The 24,611-nt window shown below is 41.1% G+C and overlaps 2 protein-coding genes across 3 annotated transcripts; one reads left to right on the forward strand and one right to left on the reverse strand.

Moving 5' to 3' along the window:
- Positions 1-263: 263 nt before the first annotated feature.
- LOC129860087 (F-box only protein 9-like) lies at positions 264-7,454 on the reverse strand. Its single transcript, XM_055930418.1, has 13 exons — positions 7,291-7,454; positions 6,228-6,308; positions 5,485-5,619; positions 3,969-4,026; positions 3,456-3,543; positions 3,209-3,336; positions 2,768-2,882; positions 2,449-2,567; positions 2,151-2,241; positions 1,963-2,058; positions 1,741-1,834; positions 901-1,061; positions 264-743 (listed from the first exon to the last, which is right to left on the reverse strand). Exons 1-13 carry the CDS (start codon positions 7,291-7,293, stop codon positions 635-637), a joined length of 1,278 nt encoding a protein of 425 aa, XP_055786393.1. The 5' UTR covers positions 7,294-7,454; the 3' UTR covers positions 264-634.
- Positions 7,455-7,794: 340 nt separating this feature from the next.
- LOC129860043 (serine/threonine-protein kinase ICK-like) lies at positions 7,795-22,081 on the forward strand. 2 transcript variants are annotated; one of them, XM_055930388.1, is made up of 14 exons: positions 8,537-9,822; positions 11,632-11,916; positions 13,361-13,415; positions 16,338-16,459; positions 16,600-16,679; positions 16,786-16,918; positions 18,586-18,757; positions 19,014-19,181; positions 19,460-19,807; positions 19,991-20,190; positions 20,266-20,426; positions 20,816-20,932; positions 21,065-21,172; positions 21,258-22,081. In XM_055930388.1, exons 2-14 carry the CDS (start codon positions 11,816-11,818, stop codon positions 21,410-21,412), a joined length of 1,920 nt encoding a protein of 639 aa, XP_055786363.1. In that variant the 5' UTR covers positions 8,537-9,822; positions 11,632-11,815; the 3' UTR covers positions 21,413-22,081. The 2 variants fall into 2 exon arrangements, with proteins under 2 accessions (XP_055786369.1, XP_055786363.1); XM_055930394.1 differs by lacking the exons at positions 8,537-9,822; positions 11,632-11,916 and adding an exon at positions 7,795-8,521.
- The last annotated feature ends 2,530 nt before the right edge of the window (positions 22,082-24,611 follow it).

The following is a 24,611-nucleotide window of genomic DNA, read 5'->3' on the forward strand; positions in this document are numbered from 1 at the left end:
CACCTTCCTATTGTAATCTGATACAAATATATAGTAAATCAAATTGGTTTTAATCTAAATCCATTTCAGCCCTGGGTTCCTAGAATATGCAATTAGTGGATTGATTATGTGTGCCCTGGTAAAAAAAAAAGTGATTTAGAATGAAATAATTTAAATGTGTGTTCAACGAGGAAGAGTGTTGTATTACGATTGGGGTTGTGGTAAGAGGAACTCCATCAGTGTTCTGCTTTTGTTGTGCGCCTTATAGTGATAAAAAACAACTACACAGTTCCCACTTGTTTATTCCAGTTAATTTACCATATGGGAGAAAATATATTACTAGAGAATTAACAAAAACAACGTCAAAATATTCATTATTGGAAATGGGTGAAAAATCTATTATTGACATTTTATGTCATCATACTGGACAACTACCCAGTCTTCAAAAGAATCAGTAGAATAATTGTTGTTTTCTGTGACAGCCATAGACATAATGGCTATGTGGCACACACTAAGTTTAGAATCAGATGCAGGTTGATACATTCATTAAAAATCATAGTTCAGCCCAAAGCCAACAGGCAGAGAAATATGCATTTAGTCTAAGTGTTGTGTGAACTTTTGGGTGGTGACGTTTATCTCTTCTCTCTAGGCTTCCCTACAGTGGGCGTTCAGAAAATGCTGTGTAGCTTTTCACACGTGCAAAGAAGAAAGATGCATACATCTGGTCCAAGTCGAAGGCAGTGACAACCGTTTCTCCGGTGGATCTAAAAAATAAAAAAAATAAACATTTATGCTGCTTTAGGAGATGGATACACCTGAGAACTCAATGAAAAGTTACATTTCCAATCACTTTTCTCTCTTGCAATGACATTCATTGAATGAGTGGTGTCAAATCAAAACCCTAACTTCCCAGTGTATTACCTGTAGTTGATGTGGCAGGAATGGTGAATCCAATTCAGCTTGTTGAAGCTCTGGCGCCCGCCAGACGACAGCTGCAGTCCCACGTGAAAGCTGTGCTCCGTCTCGGGCGCCGCTGGGTTCCGCCGGCAAAACCGAGAGTTTCTCTGGTACTCTGCCACCTTCTGTCAAGAGAGAACACGCACACAGGGATCCGGACAGTCAGAACTGGACAGCCAAAGCACTCTTCAATCATCTGTGAACAATGACATGAGTCCAAAAAGTATTTTATCCTATCCTGTGTCCTGCACTGCACCAGTTAATAGGTAAAGAAATAGACTATCTTGTTGGGTTTAAGGTATAACAGGAAAACAAACGGGCCTCCCAAGTGGCCTAAGGCACTGCATCGCTAGCTGTGCCACTAGAGATCCTGGTTCGAGTCCAGGCTCTGTCGCAGCCGGCCGCGACCGGAAGACCCATGGAGCGGTGTACAATTGGCTCAGCGTCGTCCGGGTTAGAGGAGGGTTTGGCCCGCAGGGATGTTCTTGTCCCATTGCGACTCCTGTGGCAGGCCTGGCGCAATAGACGCTGACACGGTTACCAGGTGTACAGTGTTTCCTGTAACACATTGGTGCTGCTGGCTTCCTGGTTAAGCTGGGTTGTGTTTCGGAGGACACACGGTTCTCAACTGTCGCCTCTCCCGAGTCCGTATGGGAGTTGCAGCGATGGGACAAGACTAACTACCAATTGGATACCACGAAATTGGGGAGAAAAAGGGGTAAACAAATAACAGGAAAACAAAATATGCAAATACCTTCCCACATCAATGAATCCCTGTCCAATGCTGTAACTTCTCTCACTCACCTCTTCTTTTCTCTTGGAGACAACAACAAAGACTTTGGTTTGATTGTCTGTGTCCTGCGACAGACGGTAATGACCACACATAATGGACTCCACCCTGTGTAGAGGGAAAAGGAAAGACATGAATGTTACAAATCCAACTGTTGTGATCATCTAAAAACACATTATTACCCCCAAATGTGTTACTCCAGACTTGGATGCCAGTGTATGTTGCATTTTAAATACCTGGTGTTCCTGCTACGCAGACGAGGAACGGTGACCAGTGGGTCCTCAGGCGTGGTCAGCATCATGACTTGGCCATCAGGGAAGAAACGCAGATATCTGGGGACACAAACAGTATAGCTAGTCTTGTCCGACTGTACAGTCATTAGCATGTCATAACAAGGACACTAGTGACTGACTGAAGCACTGACCTGTAATACTCCACCTGGTGCCAAGCCCTGTAGAATCCATCAAGGGACTCCTCTCCCTGACGGATGTATGCCGTTTTGCTGATGTAAACACCTGCAAAATCAACATTGAATTGACCAAACAAAACAAGCATCTGATAAAATGGGACCAATCTAGTTTTAGCTATGCAACCTTTGCTAGACATGCCAATTGTGCATTGGTATTGAGAAAATGGAGAAGTATATGAAACAAATCCACATATGTTAGAAGGGTTTTTCTTTCTCTAAGGATGATAAATAAGTAATATTCCTTAGTGTTTACCATCAAAGCGCACACGTGGCCTCTCAAGAAACATGTCCCTCCAGGAGTTGAAGGGTACCAGTTTGGTACAGCTCCGGCCCCACACTCTTAGACAGGCCGAACGCCAAATTTCTGGGTCCCTGAGGAGAAATCAACACCAAGGGCATAACAATCTGTTTCATTAAAAAAAAAACAATACATCATTCAGGAGCCTGTTTTGATACAGTGTATGGACAGTGTTTCACAGCACTTGAAAGTTTAGCATGAATTAAAATGAATCAAAACCATGTTTGTGGCAAGTACATTTAAAATGTGTTGGATTTGTAATGACTGGTCTGACCTAGCACAAATGTAGAAGCCTCTACAGACTAGGGAGAGCTGCTCCAGGGCACGCAGGTCCAGATCACTAGACACAACCCAACGGAATATGTATATCAAGACCTCTGGAGGCAGTGCTGTGGACAGAAACCCAAAGGAACAGACTGACAGTGAGAGAGATTATGTAATGTATAGAAGTCAATCAAAGTTTGTGTAAAGGTAAACCAGACAGAAAATCCAGTATACTAATTGAGTACTGCAAATCCAATATTCTCCCAGACAGTGGTTCATTGAGTGGTTTATTGAGAGGTTCCAATCCTGACCAAGATCCCAGTGGGATTGAAACATTGTATGCGGGAGCATCTTAATAAACCACTGTGGTAGCATGAGAGTTGCTAACATAACTTTTTTAATGTTATTTGATGTGGGGATTTTTCCTTTCTAACTATTGCAGAAACTCTACCTGAAATGTGCATCTGAGTCATCTCCACCTCAGGAACACATATCTTCAGAGAGTTGTCTTGCAGAGTGAGCTGTTGATGGAAGTAGGCCAGTAGATCCTCTATTTCACCATCCATGTCATTCTCATTGCTAGGAAACAGATATGCAGTATCATTCACATGGTAGAACTTGTATGGAAAAGAGGCATGACACTTTCAGTATGTAGTCGTCATTGTAGTGTTACTGTATACCAACATATTAAGACTTACCCACCATCTGGATCAGGAGAACGACTGTAGTTGATTTTAAACTCAATGTCAGGCACAATCTGCATTGCCCTGCGATAGTACTTAATTGCTGCAAATTAGAGAGGGGAAAAAGTTTAGCTTTAATTTTGTGTAAAACTATTATTCCCAATCCCAACTATAGCCACACAATAATCCCATTCAAATCATGGTACCAATATTAACATTTGAAATCGTAATTACTTTTAAAATCATACTTTAAGATGATTTAAACATGATGTTCAAAAAAATCTAAATGGTACCATGACTTTAATGAGATATGCTCCAAATGCTAAAATATTAGCATTTGGAAACAGTTGCTGTGAAATAAAACCAAAGCATGGATTGCGGTCATACCTTGTCCGTGGACTGCTCACTGATTAAGGAAACCAATGTGTCATTTTGTAATTTGGGTGAACGATACATTTAAAGGTCAATAATTTTGACCATAAAATACAAATTTAATTTTGTGAAGCATATCTTGTCTCAAAGACATACCTTCATAAACAGCTCCATTTTCTTCTTCCTCAACAGCTTTTAGGAACAACTCTCTGGCCTAAGACAAAGAATCAAACGTTGAGAACGATAGTGAAGATGATGCTGTTAGCAGGCAGTAAAATCTGGTGTAAAACTAATATTCTATATGACAGTAAAAATATAAAACTCAACATGCAACAATTTCAAAGATTTTACTGCGTTACAGATCATAAGGAAATCAGTCAATTTAAATAAATTAATTAGGCCCTAATCTATGGATTTCACAAGACTGGGAATACAGATATGAATCTGTTGGTCACATAACTTTAAAAAAAAGTAGGTAGGGGTGTGGATCAGAAAACCAGTCAGTATCTGGTGTGACTATCATTTGCCTCATGCATTGCGATATCTCCTTTGCATAGAGTTGATCAGGCTGTTGATTGTGGCCTTTGGAATGTTGTCCCACTCCTTTTCAAAGGCTGTGCGAAGTTGCTGGATATTGGTGGGAACTGGAACACGCTGTCGTACACGTCGATCCAGAGCATCCCAAACACGCTTAATGTGTGATATGTATGGTGGGTATGCAGGCCATGGAAGAATTGGTACATTTTCAGCTTCTAGGAATTGTGTACAGATCCTTGGGACATTGGGCCGTGATTTATCATGCTGAAACATGAGGTGATGGCGACGGATGAATGGCATGACAATGGGCCTCAGGACCTCATCACGGTATCTCTGTGCATTCAAATTGCCATTGATAAAATGTATCGGGATTCATCTGTAAAGAGCACACTTCTTCAGTGTGCCAGTGGCCATTGAAGCTGAGCATTTGCCCATTGAAGTCAGTGACAACGGCACACTTCAGTCAGGTCAAGACCCTGGTGAGGACTACGAGCACGCATATGAGCTTCCCTGAGACGGTTTCTGACAGTTTGTGCAGAAATTCTTCAGTTGTGCAAACCCACAGTTTCATCAGCTGTCTGGGTGGCTGATCTCAAATGATCCTGAAGGTGAAGAAGCCGGATATGGAGGTCCTGGGCTGGCGTGGTTACACGTGGTCTGCGGTTGTGAGGCCAGTTGGACGTACTGCCAAATTCTCTAAAACTACGCTGGAGGCGGCTTATGGTCAAGAAATTAACATAAAATTATCCGGGAACAGCTCTGGTGGACATTCTTGCAATCAGCATGCTAATTACACGCTCCCTCAAAACTTGAGACATTAGTGGCATTGTGTTGTGTGACAAAGCTGCACATTTTAGAGTGGCCTTTTATTGTCCCCAGCACCTGTGTAAAGATCATGCTGTTTACTCAGCTTTTTGATATGACACACCTGTCAGGTGGATGAATTATCTTGGCAAAGGAGAAATGCTCACGAACAGGGATGTAAACAAATTTATGCACAAAATTTTAGAGAAATACAGTTGGTGCATATGAAACATTTCTGGGATCTTTTATTTCAGCTCATGATTGGACCAACACTTTACATGTTGCGTTTATATTTTTGTTCAGTGTAAATGGCTCTAACAAAACAGCTTACTTTTTCCTCCCGGGCCAGTTCTTGTTTTCTTCTCAAGTCTGCAGCTCTTGACGACAGTCCTCTGTTCCCCCCATTGGACCCAGAGTTGGGCTTCAGTTCAGACATCCATTGGGCCCTGAACACATTGAGCTCCACCTAGTCACATGAACAATGGTGTATAAGTGATTGACATTAAGGGTTTCCCTAAGTGAACTGAGCAGTCTTACAAGATTAGCTTGCTCTGAGGTTGCCCCATTGGGCAGGTGATAAAAAAAAAATATAGAATACTGCAAAGAATTCCAGTAGCATAAAACTGATATTTCTGGTTCCTCCCCATTGTTTAAGTGGAAGACAGACTATTTATGGCAGTCTGGCAAGTTGAGCCTGCTCTGAGAATGTTTTTACTGATCACTAAATAAAAAATAATTCCAGTACTGATCTTTCTGATTCCTCCCCTATTTGCAGGTGAAAGGCAGGCAATATAATATGGCAATTCTGTGTGTAAATAGCTAATTGATCATAATCTTCAGGCAACCAAAAAAAAATAATACTCCTGACAAGTGCATTTCAGACTTTCATGTCAATCCCCGTGTACACACATAAAATGCAAAAATCCTCAATCTTGTAAACTTTGTTCATAACTGTGTGTATAGGTACGCTATCATGACAAAAAAAACTGCCAATATGGATTTCTATTAAACTCTTCATTATCACTCAGAGTGGTCCTGAGACAATTGTTTAGACCTTTGTATAGGCCATCTTACTTGGAGGTTTGAGTCATCAGTATCTTCATTATCTCCCTCATGATCTTCTACAATGCCACGAGAATTGATAATGCTTTCAGCCTGCAGAACAAAAAAATAAACGTATTGTAAAAAAAATAAAAAATAAAATAGGCCTAAACATGGCAGAGAATCACAAACGTGGAGTGTCTGGCTGTCTTAACAAATAGGGCTTAGATCATCAATATCAATATTGATACCCATTCTCCCAAATATAAGCTGTGTTTATGGAAGTGAAGCAGTTAGACAACAGACAAACCACACCCAACCAATATTCAAGGTAGGGAAAAAGTGATCAGTGTTTAAGTTACTTTGAGGTGTGAGCATGCAACAAAAAAAGTGCACAAGTTAGCTACAACACTATTATTCAAACAAATTTGCCACCACAATAGCTAGCTAGCAAACAAGCACCCTTTCTTGGCTTCACCTATTCCCAACATGGCACTAGCTAGTTGACGTTACCTAAACAATTGCCAACTAAACTCAACGATTTATGATGGATTTGAGCAGCGACTTGTGCGGCGGACTGGAGTTTCTACGTCGCATAAAAGTGATCAAAAACGATGTATATCCGCACGAAATAGAATTCATTTACACAGAGGACAATGTCATGTGTAAATGCAGGCTATTATTCGGGTGCTGAAATCCGTCGTTTAAAAAAATAAATATTAAAAAGTATCTGACGTCGGAGCTCCAGTCCGCCCAGACTAGTTGCCCTCAACTCCATCGTAAATCGTTCAGTTGGCTACTTAAAGAAGCAATCAGGGTTTAGCATGCCATTGCCATGTTTTATTTGTCAAACAGTTAGCTAGTTTGTATATTAATCTGTTGACACCTGGCCATTTTCATTTATCAATACATTAACTGTCGGTAGCTGACTAGCGAGTTAGTTCGTATCCTTCGTGCTTACGAGATAGGTCATGCAACCACCAGCAAAGCAGTAGGCGTTAGTGACCATACTTGCTGGCTAGCTACGTTAGCCTAGCTAGCTAGATAACAACTGCCTATGTGCAAGGCTTAGCCATAGCAAACGACATTGAGCTACCATTGTGGTCTTCTGTTGTCCGTAAACGTATTCAGATGAGGGTCTACAGATCACGGTCAGAAAAACGGACAACACATCGGGGAAATTTGAGAGATCGCAGAAATGCAGCCATTTCGACGACTTCCCTCGAACAGCTGAGTACTTATATCACGTTCAAAACGACTGGGAACTCGGAAATCTCCGACTTCACTGCGTTAAATACAACTGGGAACTCTGGGGAAAAACGAACTCCGACTGGGAAAAATCGTTTTGAACGGTCACGCAACTCGGAATTTTAAGTCGGAAACTCGGGCATCTTTGTTTTACTCAAAGCTGAAGATCACTGACGTCATGATTTGACATCGTTCTTTTCCGATTTCCCAGTTGTCTTGAAAGCACCAAGTGTAGAGCATTAAGAGGGGGGGCTCCGGAGCAGCCCCTCCGGAGCAGCATCTGGCAGAACACCCAGAATATGTTATTTAAATTAAGATAGAGACGGAGCTAGTCACATGTGGGATCCAATCCAATTATTAATTATTAATGTGTATGTAGGTTTAGATAGCAGTGTATAAGGCTCTATGTAAGGAACGCCCTTTTTAGACCTCACTTCAGACCGGTACTTATGCATCTAAGTTTGACTGGCCTATCCAGCTTGCTGACAATAAAGAGTGATTCAGTTAATATTGACTTTGAGTGTGCCGTGAAAGAATTTCCACAACAATTGGCATCTTCCAGGCTGTATCACAACCGGCCGTGATTGGGAGTCCCATAGGGCGGCGCCGGGTTAGGGTTTGGCCGGGGTAGGCCGTCATTGTAAATAAGAATTAGTTCTTAAACTGACTTGCCTAGTTAAATAAAAAAATGTGATGATGGGCACCAATCAGAGAATGTTAGAGAACTATTCTTTGTAACTGACACATTGACTGTACCGGTACCCCCTGTATATAGCCCCGCTATTGTCATTTACTGCTGCTCTTTAATTATTTGTTTTTATTAACTCTTAATTTGGGGGGGATTTTCTTCAAACTGAATTGTTGGTTAAGGGCTTGTAAGTAAACATTTCACTGTAAGGTCTACACCTGTTGTATTTGGCGCATGTGATTTTTTTTTTTGTTGATTTGATTTAGTGTGCTGTCCGTAGCAGGCACCTTTGAAAGGAGTGATTACTGGGGTTGAGGTGGAGCAACTGAAATGGAAGATTCGCTGTGTCTGTGTGACCGTTTGGTGTGACGCAGAACCTGTGGCGAACCTGGTAAAACTGAGAAGACACTGTCTGTCGTTATGAAGTAGAGTCTTTACCTGACAAAGTCATGTTAGGATATGTCAGTTATTCTGTGACAGCTTTTGTGCCGAACCCACTAAGGTGTTTTAGATGTCAAGCTCATGGTCAGGTTGCAGCAGTCTGTAGGAGGGAGATTCTGAGATGTGAGACGTGTGCAGGAGGGCATGGGACAAAGGAATTTGTAGTATCGGTGGATGTGTGTCAATTGTGGGGGTGCCCATGTTGCTGGGGATCAGAAGTGCCCGGTGTGAGACAGGTTGAGGTTGGCAGGGTGAGAGTAGAACAGACGGTGTCTGATGCTGAGGCAGTGAAGAGAGTAGAGGATGATAGGTCAAGAGTGAGTAGTAGCTCTAGGCCAATACAGAATGATACGAATTTGTGCTTCAGTAAGGTTGGCTTCTTAGCATTCATTGTCATGGTTATCAACTGTACTGCAGAAATGTTACATAAATCACAGAAGAGTTACAAGGTGTGTTGAACGAAAGACTCCCGTCCTCCCAGGCCATCGGCCTGGTGTAGGATAATTTGATGAAATAGTGGTATATACAGTAGGCGTAGGGTTAGTTGGTGGTGCATTTTTCCCTTTCCCGCTTTTTATTTTTGTGTCACAAAATGTAATGTCATCGACCACACACTACCGCACAGTAGGTGGTGGCATGCACAAACAAAATGTTTGAATGCCATGATACCAAAGAAGAAGAAGATCCTTCCTTAATAACCCATAGGAAGTCCCACCTACTACTTCAAAATGTTGAACGGCCTCAATGGCTCTGCCCATGCTAAATCAAGCTTTTGGACACTAGAGTCCTTTATCATTATCTATGGCTCCAACCAGGTGTTGGTGTCAGAATACAGTCAATGGTCAGAACAGAACAAAAAAGATATTAGACTCCAGAGTGGCGCAGCGATCTAAGGCACTGCATCTCAGTGCAAGAGGTGTCCCTGGTTCAAATCCAGGCTGCATCACATAGGGTGGTGCTCAATTGACCCAGCGTTGTTTGGGGTAGGCCGTCATTGTAAATAAAAAATCAGTTCTTATCTAATTATTTAAATTTAAAAAAAATAGACAGGCTTCGTCATAAGTGTGAAAAACATCAAGAGGGGAAAGTCCAGTAGGTGGCGGTAATATAACATTGGTTGCCAAACACCACTGAAGAAGAATAGGCTACACCCTTGCCTTGGTAGTCGCGCAGCTGTGATTTGTTGTGATGTGAGGGTGGTTGACTATTGTAGTTCAGCGATGCTTTGTTATTCGAGTTGAAACAGAGTGGGTGAGCGTCTTTTACTCTTAATTTTTGTCATTATCAGCAGCAATCAAAGATTGATCGTGTGGCTAACTAGCTAACCAACGCGTTAACGTTAGCTCGCTGCAGCATTGTTTTGTTTCTTGTTGCAGCAGTAAGTTATCTAGCAGTACTGTTAACTATGTAAACATGACATTATGGTCAGAAATCTTACGAGTTTTTTTTTTTTCACTTAATCTTATGCATGTCTTTTGGTAACGTTAGGTCACTAGCTAGTCTCAAAGTATGTACTCTTAATTAGTAGTGTCCTACCGACAGTTGCAGCCCACAGTAGTTTTCAGTTGCAACTGGTTTCTGGCGGCCTTCTTCGCATAAACAGGTGTTCGGAACATGGTAGATAACTAATTACTGTAACACAGGTGGTCTGCCTCCGGTCTGTTAGTGTGGTAACACTAACCCTAGTAATTTAACCTTTCGTTTTTTATTTCTCGCTGATATGGAAGATATTCCTTATGTTTCCAAACCGTACCGCAAGCGATGCGTGTTCACGTTTAGAAAACCGATGCCTTCACCAATAGGCGCTAGAGATGTTAATTAACCTTTAACGAAAATACATTTGACCTGTCATGCTTAACAGTCCAAGTTAATTTGCATAATTTTGTGGAATGACATTGGTGCGTTTCGTTAGTGGTCATGTATCTTATTTACCACACGCGCCAGCATATAGAGCCGATTTAGGCATTGCCTAAAAAATAACAATTCTAAATGCAATCGCGTGTTTAACTGTTGTGATGGCCACTATTAGAACTAGTATTTTTTATTTATCCATCTCAACTCGTAATTAAAGCGCGCCTCCCATTTGCCATTCGAGTGCATATGCTATAGTCAACGGTAAGGCAGGCTGTCACCCACCACTATGCAATGTGAGTGTAACAGTATAACTTTAGCCCGTCCCCTCGACACACATCAACAACGGTTACCCATCGCTCCGCAAAAGCCGCGGCCCTTGCAGAGCAAGGGGCAACATCACTTCTAGGTTTCAGAGCAAGTGACGTAACTGATTGAAACGCTATTAGCGCGTACCCGCTAACTGGCTAGCCATTTCACATCCGTTACATGAGCTTGAGGCTTTTTAATACTTTACTTCAAATAATGTTTTATCCTGATTCAAAGTAGCCTTGCCAAAACCCATCCACAGAAACGTGGAGGCAATTATTTTAGACTTCCTCATGCCTTTAACCAGCATTTCTCTCCTGTTTTATTGGTTTTCATGTCAACTTTCTTTCGTTGTCCAGAAGCTAAACGCACAATCCTAGGTCGTATTAGCAATTAACGTTAATCCTAGTCATATTAGCAACTAATCATAGTTGTTGCTATTAGATGCCCCCTCCTTCAAAATGTATAACAGATGTTCATCTCTGACACCTGGAACCGCTCACATTAGGTGCGCTGTTTAGAACGGTGTTTTCCCGCGAATTGCCTTTTGGCAAACGTTTGAAAATGACGTTTTATTAGCTTCTATTAGCTTGCATGCTCAACAGTAGGCTATATCCTATTGACTCTAAGATGATAGACTTGCTATTGTTGCATGTTTCCATTAAGCTCTTAAATTAAATTGGCCGTTCCTTGTATGCATGCAGTCTTTTCTGGGTAAAAAAATATTTGTTGACGGTTAAGGTTACTGAGTCAGTTAGTCGGCAGCAAAATTGACCGAAATTTGCATCCCTAAATTAGGTGCTAAAGGTAGTTAGCATCTACCAAGTGTATATTTTCCCTCAGTGATTTTATTGCTGGTTTTATGGCTTCCTCTAATGACATCCCATCCCTTCTCCTCAGGAAGAGGCAAGAAGCCCATGACAACATGAGTCCTGCAGCTGTGCCTGTGGTCCACTGCTGTTGTCACAGGAAAATCTGGTTACACTCAACAGATGCAGGGGGCTTCAAGCCTGCCACCTCTGTGTTCCTCCTGCCCATAGTGATCTGATCTTCCCCTAGGCAATGGCGAGGAGAGGGCAGCGCCATGAATAGATACACCACTCTCAGGCAGCTCGGGGATGGCACCTACGGCTCAGTCATCCTCGGCCGCAGCCTGGAATCAGGGGAACTAGTCGCCATTAAGAAGTGAGTGTAGGGCACATTGTCATTGAAAATATGTCTGATCTCTGTTTGCCTATCCAGTACATCCTTGCAGGGTTGATAGCTAGTGTAGGCTACATATTATCCTCTGGTAGCTAAATTGAAGGGCTTTAGCCTACAAGTGGTTGTAGCTGCTAAGCCGTGTAGAAAATGAGCTGCCAGTGCCTGTGGGATTTGCTAGGAATGGCATTAGCAGGTGGCCACTCCCACAGTACGTGTGGTTAACCTGACAGCTGGCTAGACAGATGTGTAGACAAATAAAAGTGCACGGATGACTGACAGGCCCACCCATTTAGCTGATAAAAAAAGCATCTTGGTGGGTACGGTACCTTTGGGCGGCACCATAAAAGCCTCTGGATTCTATTTATAGCTTTGACAGGAAGTGTGTGGGTCAGCCGCAGACGAGCAGCATAAATCCAAGCTAATAAATCAATGGCTAGTATGACATTACTATCTGTTCCAGCTGGCGGATAGCTGTTGATATGTAGGTAGTGTTAAGGGTAAACAGCAAATTTTTGACCATGGAGCAAAACATTTATTTAATTTAACAGCATTTTCTAAATTCCAACGAACCACCTGCAACTAGCTATGGAAGTTTAGAAGACAGCGGTGGCTTCCAAGTCGGGAATTGAGAAAGTAGCCTATTGCCAAATAAAGGTTGGTTGTAAAGCAACGCTACTGTACCTGTAGACTTTGTCATTGCGCTAACGCTAGTTAGGATTGGCTCGTGAAACTACCACTAACTTCCTTCATACCCATACATGCAGGGATATAAAAATGTTATCCACTAGTTCGTCTGACTCTGGGCAGGTAGAACTTGCCAGAATCATGCAGTATCCCTCACTACCAACGTATCAGCGGCTATCTGCCAGCTGGAACAGATAGTAATGTCGGACTAGCCATTATTAGCTGCGTAAATCCATGATGTTGGTGGTTTCTCTGTCTTGAGATTGAAATGGAGAAGGCCTACATGTTATGAACATGTTTGGTGTTTTCAATCATATATTTTACGCACTACGTATTCATCTCTTATGACTCAAACTTCTTATATCAATTAAGAGTCCCAGTATGTTTTATAATAAAAAGGATCTATGATGTCTGTCCTTTTTATTAAAAGGATAATAAAGCCCTTTGACAATGAAGCCCTTTATCTACTTCCCTGGAGTAAGATGAACTTGTTTATACCAGTTTTATTTCCCAAGGAAGTTATTAAGTAGCATTAGCGCTATTGCTGGTAGATACCTCAGACTTCCAGTCATTGCTCTAATGCTAGTTAGCATTGGCTTCCAAAACTTCCTTCATACTGGATGCAGAGACATGAAAATGGTATCCATTAGTTCTTCTGACTCTGGGAAAGTAGATAAAGGGCTTCATTGCCAAAAATCCCTTTAAGTTAAGCTAATCGTGAATGATTGCAAATTTGTTTCAGAATGAAGAGAAAGTTCTACTCATGGGAAGAATGCATGAATCTTCGTGAGGTCATAGTAAGTGCTCCTTTCCAGATATGATGCTTGTGGGTAAAATGCTCCACCTATTGATTCCAAAACATGGAAACATAATAAATACAACCTACCACAGCTGTTAACTGTTTCACTTGTTACAGTTTTTGTATGACTATTTAAATTCCACCTCAGCTCAGAACCACAGAAACCAGCACAAGTAATTTAGAAGGGGATTCTTCTGCGTACTGCCCTTGGATTTGAACTCTAGATCCTGTGCCAGACATTAATTCCTTACTTCAGAGCTTGGTACCAAAGAAGCATATTAGAATAATCCAGCCCCTGAGGGATCTTAGTTGGAATGTCAACTGTAAATAGCATGTGCCACCACCAAGACCCATAATGACTTTCCCTTCTAAGAAAATATGGCATGCTGAAAGTTGCCTCCATTACTGTCCAGTGCATGGGAAAACTGAGTCCTGCTTCACCTGTTTACTGTGGCTTGTATTTATTATGGATCCCCATTAGCTTCTGCCAAGGCAGCAGCTACTCTTCCTGGGGTCCAGCAAAATTAAGGCAGTTTATACAATTTTAAAAACATTACAATACATTCATTCACAACCCACTGTGTGTCTTCAGGCCCCTACGCTACCACATATCTACAGTACTAAATCCACGTGTGTGTTATTGTTTGTGTTATGTTATTGTTGCTTCACAGTCCCTACTATTCCATAAGGTGTTTTTTATTATTTTTTTATCTGTTTTTAAATCTAATTTTACTGCTTGCATCAGTTACTTGATGTGGAATAGAGTTCCATGTAGTCATGGCTCTATGTAGTACTGTGCGCCTCTCATAGTCTGTTCTGGACTGTGAAGAGACCTCTTGTGGGGTATGCATGGGTGTCCGAGCTGTGTGCCAGTAGTTCAGTCAGACAGCTCAGTGCATTCAACATGTCAATACCTCTCATGAATACAAGTAGTGATGAAGTCGATCTCTCCTCCACTTTGAGCCAGGAGAGATTGACATGCATATTATTAATATTAGCTCCCAGTTTACATCCAAGGGCCAGCCGTGCTGCCCTGTTCTGAGCCAATTGCAATTTTTTAAAGTCGTTTTTCGTGGCTCCTGACCACATGACTGAACAGTAGTCAAGGTGTGACAACTAGGGCCTGTAGGACCTGCCTTGTTGTTAAGAAGGCAGAGCAGCACTTTTTATTATGGACATACCTCTCCCCATCTTAGCTACTGTTGTATCAATATGTTTTGACCATGACAGTTTACAATCCAGGGTTACTCCAAGCAGTTTAGTCATCTCAATTTACACATTATTAATTACAAGATTTAGTTTAGGGTTTAGTAAATGATTTGTCCAAAATAAAATGCTTTTCGGTTTAGAAATATTTAGGGCTAACTTATTCCTTGCCACCCACTCTGAAACTAACTGCAGTTCTTTGTTAAGTGTTGCCGTCATTCCAGTTGCTGTAGTAACTGACGTGTATAGTGTTGTCATCCGCATACATAGACACTGGCTTTACCAAAGTCAGTGGCATGTAATTAGTAAAGATTGAAAAAAGCAAGGTGCCTAAACAGGTACCCTGGGGATTTCCTGATTCTACCTGGATTGTGTTTGAGAGACTTCCATTAAAGAACACCCTCTGTGTTCTGTTAGACAAGTAACTGTTTATCCACATTATAGCTGGGGGTGTAAAGCCATAACAAGTTTTTCCAGCAGTAGACTATGATCGATAACATCAAAAGCTCCACTGAAGTCTAACAAGACAGCCCACACAATCTTTTTTCATCAATTTCTCTCAGCCAATGAGTGTTGTAACTTTAATGGGTTACAGAGTTAATGTTTAAGTTAATTAATCGAGCTCTATCTAAAGATATTTGTAATTGTTTTAGAATTTGTGTGTTGGAGATTGAGAGAACTACATACATATTTTGTACTGGTTAGTATTGAATTAGGCTTTTGACTGCAAGTTCCAGAATGCCTTGCGACAGGAAGTAGAGCGAACGCGCTAGTTAAGTACAATTGACAGGTGATTATCCTGACTCCTTTGCGCTAGCAACTCATTATTCATTGTTCTGTAGAATCTAAAGTTTGTAAATGTAACGTGCACAAGTATTATTACTAAAAGAAGCTTTCATATCAAACCCAACATCCCGAGTCGTTACTTTGAAAATAGTTATTCTATAATCAGTCATTTGTGTAAGTGCTGTGCTTGTTGAGTGTCCTTCCCTATAAGCTTGCTGAAAGTCTGTTGTCAATTTTTTTACTGTGAAATAGCATTGTATCTGGTCAAACAACACCATTTTCCCCCCCAGAAGTTTACTAAGGGTTGTCAACAGGCTGCTTGGTCGGCTATTTGAGCCAGTAAAGGGGGCTTTACTATTCTTGGGTAGTGGAATGACTTTAGCTTCCCTCCAGGTCTGAGGGCACACACTCTCTAGTAGGCTTAAATTAAAGATGTGGCAATATCGTGTGCTATTATCCCCAGTCATTTTCCATCCAGATTGTCAGACCCCGGTGGCTTGTCATTGTTGAGCTGCCCTGGTTTGCTTAAAACATTAAGAAGCTTAAACAATCACTAATGGCTGCACTTTTAGAAATACCAGTTGTCTCCCACACTGTACCCAAGATGATATACAGGTTATTATATATCTTTTTAATTTGACCTTTTATTTATCCAGGTGAGTCGATTAAGAACAAATTCTTTTTTACAATGACATCCTGGCCAGTGACCAAAGGGAAGTGCTTTGATTGTCAAACCATGTTTTGATTTTGAACAAAAATGTTTTGTATGGCAGGTTTAAGGGGGAGGCCTTGAATGTGTTAACATTTTATGTATCGAAGTCTTACATGGAGTGTTGCAGAGCTGTTTTTGATGATATACAGATTGAGGTGATTTCTTTATGCCTGTTCTTGATTGCTGAGGTACCATCTAATTTGTTCCTTCTTTCAGTCCTTGAAGAAACTCAACCATGCGAATGTGGTCAAACTCAAGGAGGTTATAAGGGAAAATGACCACTTGTACTTTGTGTTTGAATACATGAAGGAGAACTTGTATCAACTAATGAAAGACAGGTAAATACATTTTTTTTTTTTATCATACAGCCTAAATATAGGATATTTGAAATGGGTTCAATGCTTTGGGGATACATTTTCTCAGTATGTCAGCAGGTCAAAATCATGGCTCATGTATTGTTATTTGTATCATGTTACAGGTCTCGGATGTTCCCTGAATCTGCTGTGCGAAATATTATGTTCCAGATACTGCAGGGATTAGCATTTATTCATAAGCATGGTATGATCCACTGTATACTAGCATGGAGATGTTTTTTAGTTGCACATTTTCTATAAATGAGGTACACTTGTTACTTAGTATGCTCGCTGTATGATTTTCCCCTCAGGATTCTTTCACAGGGATATGAAACCTGAGAACCTTCTGTGCATGGGACCAGAGCTGGTGAAAATAGCTGACTTTGGGCTTGCCCGTGAGATAAGATCTCGGCCCCCGTACACAGACTATGTTTCAACAAGATGGTTAGTTTTGTAACCTCCATATCTGTGACACCATTTTGTGATTGATCAAGTTCTGGCTTACTGATCAATCTGAATTTATTGGTCTCCTTTTCTGTCAGCTTGTGACAACATGATTCCTCTTGTATTTTCTCTCACGTGAAGCATCAACCAGCCTATAAAGCCTTTCTCCCTTCCTTGTGTTGAGACCTTAGACTGCTGCTCTATGTACAGTCATTGAACACTGTTCACTTTAATGTTTACGTAATGTCTATTGTTCCAAAATCGTTTCTGTAGTTAGACAAAGATACGATTAGCATTCCTACAATATTATACTGTTTGAATTTGATTTAAACCAATTGATTACTCACTTTATGTACAGTGCATTCGGAAAGTATTCAGACCCCTTGACATTTTTCACATTTTGTTACGGTACAGCCTTATTCTAAAATGTATTAAATATTTTTTTCCCTCCATTAACCTACACACAATACCCACCAATAACATGGTGGCCTCCATCATTCTTAAATGGAAGAAGTTTAGACCCGACCAAGACTCTTCCTAGAGCTGAGTAATAGAGTTTGTCTGTGGAGATGGGAGAACCTTCCAGAAGGACAACCATCTCTGCAGCCCTCCATCAATCAGGCCTTTATGGCAGTGGCCAGATGGAAGCCACTCCTCAAACAAGATTCTCTGGTCTGATGAAACCAAGATTGAACGCTTTGGGCCGAGGCCAAGTGTCACGTCTGGTGGAAACTCGGCACTATCCCTTCGGTGAAACATAGTGGTAGCAGCATGCTGTGGGGATGTTTGTCAGCGGTAGTGACTGGGAGACTAGTCAGGATCGAGGGAAAGATGAACGGAGCAAAGTACAGAAATCCTTGACGAAAACCTGCTCCAGAGTTCTCAGGACCTCAGACTGGGGCGAAAGTTCACTTCCAACAGGATAACGACCCTAAGCACACAGCCAAGACAACGCCGGAGTGGCCTCGGGACAAGTTTCTGAATGTCCTTGAGTGGCCCAGCCAGAGTCCGAATTTGAAACCAATTGAACATCTCTGGAGAGAACTGTCAGAGCTTGAGAAGAATGGGAGAAACTCCCCAAATACAGGTGTGCCAAGCTTGTAGCGTCATACCCAAGAAGACCTGAGGCTGTAATCACTGCCAAAGGTGCTTCAACAAAGTACTGAGGAAAGAGTCTGAATACTTATGTAAATGTATTATTTAAAAAAATAAAAATGAAATGAATTTGCGACAATTTCTAATGACCTGTCTTTGCTTTGTCCTTGTGGGGTATTGTGTGTAGATTGATGAGGGGGGAAAAAACATTTAATCAATTTTAAAACAAGGCTGTAACGTAACAAAATGTGGGAAAAGTCAAGGTGTCTGAATAATTTCCGAATGCACTGTACTTACAGTATTCTCGACATGGATCATCCTATATAACTACTGCTATACATAACTTTTTCCCTATTTGTCTATACATCCCAAGTATATCCCGGACTCTGACATTGCTAGTTCTGATATTTGTTTCTTCTTTTTTAGGGGGAGGGGGGGATTATTTGTGTATTACTATGGTTCTGTTAGACATTTACTGCATTGCTGGAGTTAGGAACAAAGGCATTTGCCTTTTACCTGCTTTAACATCTGCTAATCTGTGTATGCGACAAACTTTTTGATTTGATATCCAGGTACAGAGCTCCAGAGGTGCTGCTGAGGTCCACCACCTACAGCTCTCCGATAGACCAGTGGGCCGTTGGCTGCATTATGGCAGAGCTCTACACCCTCAGGCCTCTGTTCCCAGGCTCCAGTGAAGTGGACACCATCTTCAAAATTTGCCAAGTCTTGGGAACTCCAAAGAAGGTAGCCTTGTTTTCTGGGGCTGTTAGATCCAGTATATCAACCTGATTATAAGCTATACTGTCCTCACATCTTCATGTAGAATGTATCATGGTGTTGTTAAATGCATAATTCAAACCTCACTGAAGATGTGATTGGTCTTGTGTAACATGCTTTTGAAATTAAACTTTCTCAGATTATTTGTTAAATTTTCTGTTTTATTTCTGTATGGTGAAATTTAAGCAGTTCAATAATATATTTTTTTATCCACTTCCTCTAGAATGACTGGCCAGAGGGCTTCCAGTTGTCGGTAGTCATGAATTTCCGCTGGCCTCAATGTGTCCCCAGTAATCTGAGGAGTCTGATCCCTAACGCCAGTACTGAGGCCATCCACCTCATGAGAGACCTACTCCAGTGGGACCCTAAGAAGAGGCCAGCCTCTGCACAGGTAGCTAACCCTGGCTGGGGCATATCTCTGTCATAAACTGTACTAAAAGAAATGTTGAATGGATCCAAATGAACATGCATGCATCCGTAGAATAGTTATTTTAACATCCACCAATAGAGTGGTGAATACTGAATTAATTAATAGATCTACAGCTATGTTAGCTTGTGCATAGCTAAACAATTTGAGATATTCTAACATTTAATGGCATGTTGGCTGATTAATATGTCCTGCTTAGGGCTCAATGGAAACCAATCAATCATTTTATTCTCCATTTGCAGGCCCTCAGGTACTCGTACTTCTACGTGGGTCAGGCGTTGGGTACTCCTCAGCAGATCCTGGAGCAGGGCAGGCCTCAGCCTGGTCCTCTACCGCCACAATCATCACAGCAGCATCAACCACTGCTGCTCAAACCAGTGCCCCCTCCCCAGTCAGTGCCCCCAAATCCACATTTCACCTCGTCCAGGCCCCTGCAACAGATCGAACGAGCCCCTACCCTGGTTCCATTATACCAGAGGCACACAGAGCTGCTGCGAGAGCAGCCCAACCGCATTGTGAAGCAGGAGGAGACTGCAAGAGTCCCAAAGACCCGTTTACCTTACATTGTTGATAAGAGCTTGCCGAGCCAGGTGAGTTTGCGGTCATCAACCAGGGCTAGCTGAGCACGAATGCTTGTCATCAGTGTAATCATGTCATTAGATGTTAGAATACCTTGTTAAATTCATCCAAAATTCAATGGCTAGGCATGCAAAGTTGATGAAATGTAATTGAACATTTTGCTTCTTTGTTAATACACTATTTCCTTTTTCCAGTTGACCCAGGAGGCTGAAAATGCCAACTTAAGCTATCAGGTGAAACCTAAGGATGAAGGACGCCGGCGATGGGGCCACGGCTCAGGCCTTTTAAAGGGTGACGGCTGGGATGACTTTGAGGACACAGAGTTGACCTCTCTAAATGCTCTGTGCAAAACAAACGTTCCTACTGAAAAACGAAGAGAGGAGACGTTGAGCAGGTGAGACTGTCCCCATGTGTTATCAGTTTGATATTTTCAGATAAAGGCTTTATGTATTTCTTCTTTGTCTTTCAGGTACGGAAATGTTTTGGATTTCAGCAACCCCAAAGTTAAGGGGCAGGTGTCGACAGGTGACAATGCACCTTTGAATCTGAACATGGCCATGTCCTACCAGGAGCCTTTGAGGACAGCCTCTGCCAAACAGCATTACTTGAAGCAGTCAAGATATCTACCAGGTAGAAAATACAAAAACATTACCTTCTTTACAAATTCATATTTTCAGTAAGGAACATCTAGTTACTGTTATGTATATCATAAAATGGGGTCACTCGGCATTGAGCCTTTTTTATCAGTAAACTTTGAACTCGCTTTATTTGCCATTTGTCTACCAAATCAGAGACATATGCATGTACATGCTCTGATATAGAATGCCAAATGATTTTTTTAAATCTGGGTGAAACTACATTATTTTCATCACTTGATTTACCAATCTAAGGATTGGTTAATGTTGCTGAGTCATGATGATTTAGTCTTGTTGAGCCACAAGGGGCAGCTTGTTGTGAATTAAGTTACATTGCAAACTTTCTCAACTCCTACTTCCTAATCTCTCCTATCTCACCCGCAGGTTTAAGTACCAAAAATAATATGGCAATAAATTCCAACAAAGACTACAGTGAAAGCAACCTCTGGGGCAGCAGCAGTATTCCTGTAGGAGGGACGTTTCCTAGCAGAAACACTCATGGTAACAGTTTGGGTTGGGACCAATGTCCTGGCACCTGTCACCTTACTAAACAGAGGGCTGTGGTGTCTGTCTGTGTGTTTACAGTAAAAATGTAACTTGAATGTCCTTTTATATTTGATGGCCCGAATGCAGGTTCAAATACACTTCCAAGTGGATATGTACCATCCTATTTCAAAAAAGAGGTTGACTCTGCCGGCCAAAGAGTGCAACTTGGACCTATAGGGGACTCAACAGCATCAAGTGAGTGTTCTTTGTAGTCTCAATGCACAGTTGTCAATCCAGGCTTAGTGCTGTGTAATAATGTGGCTTGTCCCTGCTGTCATAGATTATGCAACCTGGAGGTCGTCAAGCAGAAGTCAGATGGGTGCCTCATCCTATGTGCCGTCACCCACCAAGACTACACCTGGCCTACGGTCTCGCCCCCCAGTACAGGCCATCCATGGGCGCACAGACTGGTCTGCCAAATATGGACACCGCTAGTGGCCTCTTTGGGGCACTTGTGTTATGGCCTGGTACAGATGTCTGTATTCCTGATTTCTCTTTTCCCTATAAAAGGAAAACATCAGTTTTTCATATCAAAGTATGTATGTGTTATACAGCAATAACCTTGGTTTTCTATTATTCTGTGTATAAATTGTTCAATGTATGTGTATTATATGGCTAAATGCACTCAGCAAAAAGTTGATGTTATCACATTAAATAGATTTCTTTTTTTATTTTGTTCGTGACAAATTCCCTACCAGGTTTGTTTATTGCATAGCTTTCTCACCCCATTTGTTGCCTTTTGTAGAATGTTTGTTCCATAGATTTTGTAAAACATCTCCATGATGTTTAAATTACCTATCCAGTATTTATGCATTTTATATTGCAAATATCACTGTGATATTTTGGCTGAGCCCTGTTTTTATGTTGCCGATTTGTCTTGTTTTTTTGTTCGAATAATATATTTTTCTTGGTGCTTTCTTTCATGAGACATTCTGTAATGCAATACAAGAAAACACTTGTATTTGATGCATTCTTTAAGATTTTATTCAATGTTAAAAACATATATTTAAAACAACTCTGTGCTTATTTCAAGCAGAATTGCTAACACTAGCATTAATATGATCTTTGTATTGAATTACATGGCTCTTTTTTTATTGAGAGATAGGCCCTACTGTTGACTTGGTTTATCTGCTGGGCCAAATTCTACAAACATATATAACTGCCAGTTACCAAATCCCATTGCAAAATGTTTATGTGGTATTGTAATGACACATTATTTTCTTGATAACTGTTTTTGGACAAGCTGTAAGGTCATGTTTTTGACATCAATTCTGTTTTGGTTTTATATTCAATAAACTCATTGGTGGATAGACTCTAATTGCTTTAATTTGATAATGCATCATACAGAAACATCTCTTTCCCATAAAATGTTTGAATTTTCAAACTTGGAAGGCAGAAAGTTTTTTTTTTTTCACACATAAAAAAATACTTTTGCATTTAAAACAGAACCCTACTCATTACTCCATGTGCATAATCTAGCCTAGGCTCACTTGTTCACACATTCAATAAGATTTAGTTAGCCCATCGCTTTAAATATTGAGAAAGAAACATACGAATTGTAGTTACGTTTTGAAATGTTAATATTTAAAAATGGCTTGTTATGACATCTCTTGAGGAAATGTAGACGCGAAATCGTCAAAAAAAATGTGATTTGTCTTGTAATGTTTATTCACAATATATGTGTTATTTTACCCATGATGCTACGCTGACATGCACATCTCCAGTCCTCCCATTGGGTTACCACAGCCACAGTAATAAACCCCGGCTATTTCTACAATTGTTCTTCTTAAAGCACATTGCCAAGCTTGACCAAAAAAACATTTTTAAATGTTTACGATATTTTGACATCTAAACACAAATATTTATCCTTAGTTAACTTTCTCAATCTAACGGCACAACCTAGATTCGAGTCAACGTCTTAAGTACTTGAACATGTTATTACTCCGACCTTGTGAAAGTGAAAAACTGACAAGTTTTCATTTTCGTCAAAAACAACTACACGGAAGGAGTGTCTTTGAGTTTTTCAGCGTGCACGGCCTTCAGTCTTTCGGCATGCACATGCGCAGTTCGGCGCGAGATGACAGACCCAATTAATTGTTTCTACGAATGAGTTTAGCTAGCCAACAACACCATGACATCGGACTTGTTGAGTGGTATGGTTGAAGCAACCGACTGAAGAGGAAAGTTAAGGAGTAAGGTCGGGAGGTGCCAAGTTTTTCTTTATGTCGAAATAAATTATCCAACCCCCATATCACCCATAAAATTATGAATTAATTCAAGGTTTACGCAAATATGTTAATTCAATAGAGAATTCGGTCAGAAAAACATAGTTCAAACCCCATGTATCTACCATATATGGTTAAAAAGTTACTCTTGAGAATTTAGCTTGTTTAGCGTGAATGGAATATCACTGCTCCGCAGCAGAATGGCGCTAACTTCGAAGGTCAACTGACGAACTAGTAGCTGCAGGTTTGTGAGTGAAAACATGGTATTTTTCTATTTGAAATCCGCTGAATACAAAACTAAATAGGAACTAAATATATATTTATTTATAATACTTCTATTTCTAAATATTTCCCTTTAAATCACCATAGAAACATCCCCTCTTAACTATTGCTGCAAAGTTGACTCCTGTTTCAGTCATGTCTTTAGAACAGAGACCGCTTGTGGGTGACTGCTAGAATGATGGGCGCGGAAGAGGGCATGAGTCCTTCGTCGACTATGGGGGTTGATCCATGCCAGAATTAAGCCTCGTGAAGCTACTGATACCGCTCACCGAGTCACCTAATGTCTTCCTAGCGCTATAAAATACCGCCATGAATTAACATGGACTGTCAATGGAGACAAGTTTGTTTCTTACACGGAACCCAAACCGGCTACGCGCGTGCGCTATCGTGCATACATTTATTTGGTCCCCCTACACTAAACTCAATCACTACAGCAGGTTAAAATATAAAAACAAATTCTGAACCAATGACATTAATTTGGGGACAGGTCGAAAAGCATTAAACATGTATGGAAATTTAGCTAGTTAGCTTGCACTTGCTAGCTAATTTGCCTTATTTAGCTAGCTTGCTGTTGCTAGCTAATTTGTCCTGGGATATAAACATTGAGTTGTTATTTTACCTGAAATGCACAAGGTCCTCTACTCCGGCAATTAATCCACACATAAAACGACCAACCGAATCGTTTCTAGTCATCTCTCCTCCTTCAGGCTTTTTCATATTTGAATTTATATGGTGATCGCATCTAAACTTTACCACGGTGACCGGCAAAACAGTTCGTCTTTCAATCACACACGTGGGTATAACCAATGAGGATATGGCACGTGAGTACCTGCTTCTATAAACCAATGAGGAGATGGGAGAGGCAGGATTTTCAGCGCGATCTGCGTCAGAAATAGAAAGGAGTTCTATTTTAGCACTTGGCATCGCAGACGCTTGTTGGCGCGCGCGAGCAGTGTGGGTGCAATAATTGAATAACATGGATTTCTACATTTATTTTGCGACGCACCTGACGTGTCCGGTCTGGTCAGCATGTAAGGCGTCAAACTGCCGACGCGTTCACGTCAAGTGATACGTACACGTTATGTAGACGTAGTATTCACATTGTGTTCACTTCGCGTCATGTATCA

Source organism: Salvelinus fontinalis, chromosome 1 (assembly GCF_029448725.1).
Source record: "Salvelinus fontinalis isolate EN_2023a chromosome 1, ASM2944872v1, whole genome shotgun sequence".
NCBI lineage: Eukaryota > Metazoa > Chordata > Actinopteri > Salmoniformes > Salmonidae > Salvelinus > Salvelinus fontinalis.